The sequence below is a fragment of the Marmota flaviventris genome, chromosome 9 (genome assembly GCF_047511675.1).
Source record: "Marmota flaviventris isolate mMarFla1 chromosome 9, mMarFla1.hap1, whole genome shotgun sequence".
NCBI classification, from domain to species: domain Eukaryota; kingdom Metazoa; phylum Chordata; class Mammalia; order Rodentia; family Sciuridae; genus Marmota; species Marmota flaviventris.
In genome coordinates this window covers 12,754,155-12,759,225 of record NC_092506.1, presented here as the reverse complement: position 1 = coordinate 12,759,225, position 5,071 = coordinate 12,754,155, and the positions used below count along the sequence as shown (strand labels likewise).

The 5,071-nt window shown below is 41.7% G+C and overlaps 1 protein-coding gene across 1 annotated transcript; it reads right to left on the bottom strand.

The window, feature by feature from the left end:
* Nucleotides 1-1,897: 1,897 nt before the first annotated feature.
* LOC114099641 (olfactory receptor 10V1) lies at nt 1,898-2,827 on the bottom strand. The gene has a single exon (XM_027944001.2). The coding sequence runs from the start codon at nt 2,825-2,827 to the stop codon at nt 1,898-1,900; it is 930 nt and encodes a 309-aa protein (XP_027799802.1).
* Between the last annotated feature and the right edge of the window lie 2,244 nt (nt 2,828-5,071).

Sequence of the window (5,071 nt, the reverse complement as noted above, 5' to 3'; positions counted from 1 at the left end):
GAGGTGCAAGTGTCTTTTTGGTATAAAGATTTCAATTCCTTTGGTTATATATCCAGTAGTGAAATTTCTGTTATGTGATAGTTCTGTTTTCAGAAATCTCCATAATTTTTAATAATGCTGTACTAGTTTACTTTCCTACTAGTGGTGTGTAAAAGTTCACTTTTATTTACGTCCTGGCCAGCATTTATTTTATTATTTATTCTCTCTCTCTCTCTCTCTCTCTCTCTCTCTCTCTCTGGAATAAACTCAGGGTACACTGAGCTACATCTCCAGACCTTTTTATTTTTTGTTTTGACACAGGGTCTTGCCAACTTGAGGTTGGTCTTGAACTTGTGATCCACTGAGATGATATGATATCTCATTTAACTATCTCTAATGATTAGTGAAATTGAGTATTTTTGTGTGTGTGTGTGTGTGATTATTGGCCTTTTTTATGTCTTCTTTTGAGAGGTGTCTGTTTAGGGACAGTCTCTTCAATATATGGTGCTGGTAATGTTGGATAGACATATGCAGAGGAATGAAACTAGACTCCCCTTTTTCTCACCATGCTCAAAAATCAACTCAAAATAGATCAAAGACCTGAACCTTAAACCAGAAACTGCCAGATTTCTACAAGAAAGGAGGTGGAACACTTCAAGATGTTGGTGTTGGCAATGATTGTTTAGACAGAACTCCAAAAGTACAGGCAACAAAAATAAAAACAGACAAATGGGATTACATCATGCCAAGAAGCTTTTGCACAGCAAAGGGAATAATCAACAGGATTCCGACAACCTACTGAGTGGGAGAAAATATTTGCAAATGGTACTTCTGACATCTAGAATGTATAAGGAATTCAAAAAGATGAGCACCCCCCACCCCAAAAAAATCAAACAACCTAATTTAAAAATGGGCTAAAAACTCTTCTTTGCCACCTATGACCTTGAAAGGAACCCTTGGAATCTTCTAGTTCAGCCTGCTGCTTCAGATACAAGGGAGCTGGAGCCCAGAGCGATAGAGACACTTGCCTGAGGGTCGGTGCACTCCCACAGGTGGACAAGCCAGAGCAAGGAGAACAGGATGACGCAGAGAAAGCTCGGCCTTGAGATTGCCAAATGCTCCTGTTCTTACCCTTGAAATAGCTTTCGTTAGCCACTTCAGTTTTCTTTTCTCAAAAACAACGACGATGCTTGTTTTAGTTAGCTTTCTATCTCTATGACCAAAATGACTCTAAGAACAACTTAGAGGAGCGAACGTTGATTGGGGGCTCGTGGTTTCAGAGGTTCAGTCCACAGACAGTGGGCTCCACTGCTCTGGGGCTATGGTGAGGCAGGATTCATGGAGGAAGGGCTCACTGCAGGAAAGGTGCTCACGGCATGAGATTCAGGAAGCAGGAAAAGAGGAGAAGGAGCCACGAGGAAGATGCACCCTTCTAGGTCACACTCCCCAACTCCTCCAGCCACACCCACCTGCCTACAGTTACTACCCAATGCATTCAAACTAGGATGAGCTGATTAGGTTACCACTCTCATAATCTAGTCATTTCACCTCTGAATAACCCTGCATTAGTAGAAGTGTTGGGGGGGGGACACCTCATATTCAAACCATAATACTTACTCTGGATTATGTTGAGATTAGTCTATAAAGTGCAGGGTATGCACTAGCTTTCAAACAAATGTTGGACATCATGTTGGACATCTTGGACATCAGGCTGGCTTTGTTTTCAATAAGACAGTGGTATGAGTTTTTTTTTTTTTTTTTTCTGAAAGTCCCAGCATAACAGGTCATAAGTCTTAAGAGGACATTGCTGGCTTACACACATCATCCCAGCATAATTATTGATAACATCCCATTTCACTCTCAAAAGTATCTCTATTTTAAGTGAATCATAGAGTTTGCTTAAGAACGAAAGTTCTACCTAGGACTTTCTCAGTGTCTTCCTTAGGGCATCTTTCAGTTCCTTGTTCCTCATACTGTAGATCAACGGGTTTAAAATGGGGGTGATAAAAGTATAGACCACAGACACCACCCGGCCCATCTCAGGAGAGTAACTGGAACTGGGGGACAAATAGACAAAGCTGGTGCAGCCGTACTGCAGGAGGACCACGAGGATGTGAGAGGAGCAGGTGGAGAAGGCTCGGTGGCGCCCTTCTGTGGACCCGATCCGTAGAATAGCTGCCACGATGAAGACGTAGGAGACGGAGATCAGTGACAGTGGGATGCTTAGGACCATGAAGCTGATGACGTACAGGGCCGTCTGGTGAACACGTGTGTCGGCACAAGCCAGGCGCAGGACTGCGGGCATGTCACAGTAGAAGTGGTAGATCTCGTTTTTGTGGCAGAATGGGAGATGGAAGATTAAGATGGTCAGTGGCAGTGACAGCAGGAATCCCAGCACCAGGGACCCCACCATCAGCTCCACACACAAGGACCAGCTCATGATGAGGGTGTATCTCAGGGGGTAGCAGATTGCTATAAACCGATCATAAGCCATGACCGCAAGTAGGACACAATCAGCTCCTCCCAAGAAGACAAAGAAAAACATCTGAGTGCCACAGCCAGTGACGGAAACGGGGGTTTTGCCCATTGAAAGAAGGTTGGCCAAAGCCAGGGGGGCAATGGAAGATGTGTAGAGGATTTCCAGGAGAGCCAGGTTAGCCAGGAAGAAGTACATGGGGGTGTGGAGGGAGTGCTTGATCTGGACAGTGAGAGCAATTGTGGCATTTCCACCGAGGCTGGTCAGGTACATGGCTAAGAAAGCCACAAAAATCACCATCTGCACTTTGGGGTCAGGTGAGAACGGGCGAAAGAAGAATTCTATTCCTGCTGTTTTATTTATCCCTTCCATGGGTAGTGTGTGGGACCTACCTAAGGGAGGATGGCACGAGTGTCAAGGCGTCCCTTGTTTCAGAGTTTTCTCAGCTGTTCCATGTCAGAGCACTTGCTGAAGGGACCCTGGCAACGACAGGCAAACCTTCATGTTAGAGGAGGTCATTTCACCTTAGGATCCACACATTTGTCATTTCCTCATCTTTCCATTCCCCGCCCCAAGTCCCACAGATTGAAAAATCCTTCCTTATCTGTCCTGAGAGTGAAAAAAATTATTTTTACATTTCTACATTACCTCATACATCAGAATTCCTCTAGATTTCCTCTTTAAGTCAGGTGAAGTGTGGCGATTCTCATCTAATTTGTAAGCTAGTTGTGACTGCTAAAAGATGGTTCATGAAAAACATCTTGACTATAGATGCATCTGCATGGCCTGATGGACCCATGTGGTATAACTGTTTGGCTTGCCTGAAGAACCGAATAAAATCTTAATTTGGGGATTTTGATTATGGGATAAACAGAGAAAGAAGAACAGTGTTATAATTCACAGGCAGAGGCTCTGCCTGGAGCACAGGTATCTGTGATTTCTGGAGATGTTCACACTGGTTGTAGCAGAACCAGGGAGGACCTGTTGATACCTAGTCAAAGAACAGACTCCAATATCAGATGCATGCAAACAAAAACCATTTTTCCTTACAAGTCATTCTTTAAAAAAATTTTGTTTTTTAGTTGTAGATGAACACGGTACCTTTATTCTCTTTATTTATTTTTTTATCTGGTGTTGAAGATCGAATCCAGTGCTTCACACATGCTAGGCGAGTGCTCTACCACTGAATCACAACCCCAGCCCCACAAGTCATTCTTGAATAACTTTTTATACATGTGTAAAGTGACTCTCCTGGGTACTTTTTGGAAGAAACTCCTGTGAACATTTTTGGGCAACGGCATCCAGAAAAAAAAAAAAAAAAGAGCCAAAGCTGGATCCCTTTACTGTTAATATGTTAAATCATCAGAAGTTTCTTTTTTCCAAAGGCCAACAATGGCAACACACAGGGGATTTCACATGGTTCAACAGGAGACTTCTACAAGTGAACTCTGAGTGTATCATGTGAAACATTCAGATGTTCAAAAAAGTTACCACACTCCTACAGCAATAATAATGGTCATTTTTATTGTGCCCTCACTAGCATTGGTACAGTGTGCCAATCATTTACAGGCACAATCTCCCTTAAGGTGGCTCTTCAGTTCTACAAAACAGGTACTTCCATTATTCATATTTTTTTTTCAGACGAAGTTTTAGTGTTTAAAGACAGAGAAGGAGTTAATTTCTAAGTCAGTCTGAAATCAAGTCCGTTTCTTTTAAAAATTAATTTCTAAAGAAGTGCATTATAGTCATACATAATAGTGGGATTAAATGTGACATATTTATATGTGCACACAACACAGTCTTGTCCCTGTCTTTCCTCCCCTCTGCCTCCTCTTCCTCTACTCTCATGGTCTCCCTCATATTGTTATGACATCTAACCTGATCTTTTCTCCAATTTTTTCTCTCTAGACAAGTCTTTTAATCACTAAAATAAACTGTCTCACTAAGCAATGCACCAGGTGCAAGGCTGAATAATACATGTCTGAGGGAGAGAAAATTCTTTAATTGCAATTGTCCTTTATGGACAAACTGTCACTACAAATGGGGTGGGCCACCAACAACCCTGAATCACTATGAAGTCACCCCAATTTGTAATATCTTTTTTTTTGTTCCTTTTTCTTCCTTTCTCATCACATACGCAATCAATGACATTTATTTTAATATATACCTTTGACAAAGCTTTATGAAGGCCCTACTCTATACAAAGCATATCCTTTGTTTCTGGGAGAAGAGGGAGAAATGTGGAAAATCAGAAGGCTCCAACTTGAATGAGAAATACGGTAATAAAGTTGAATTCAGTTAAGTGCTGCCATAAAACAAAGATGTACTAGGAGAACATGGGCAATAATGCCTTTTGAAAAATCATATAACATTACAATTATTTTTTTACCTTTATATTTATTTGTTTATTTTTATGTGGTGCTGAGGATCAAACCCAGTGCCTCATACCTGCCAGGCAAGTGCTCTACCACTAATAACCATCACCCCAGCCCTACAATCATCATCATTATTATTATCTTTTAGTTGCCAATGGACCTTTATTTTCTTTATTTATATGAAGTGCTGAGGATTGAACCCAGTGCCTTACACATGCTAGAAAAGCGCTCTACCACTGAG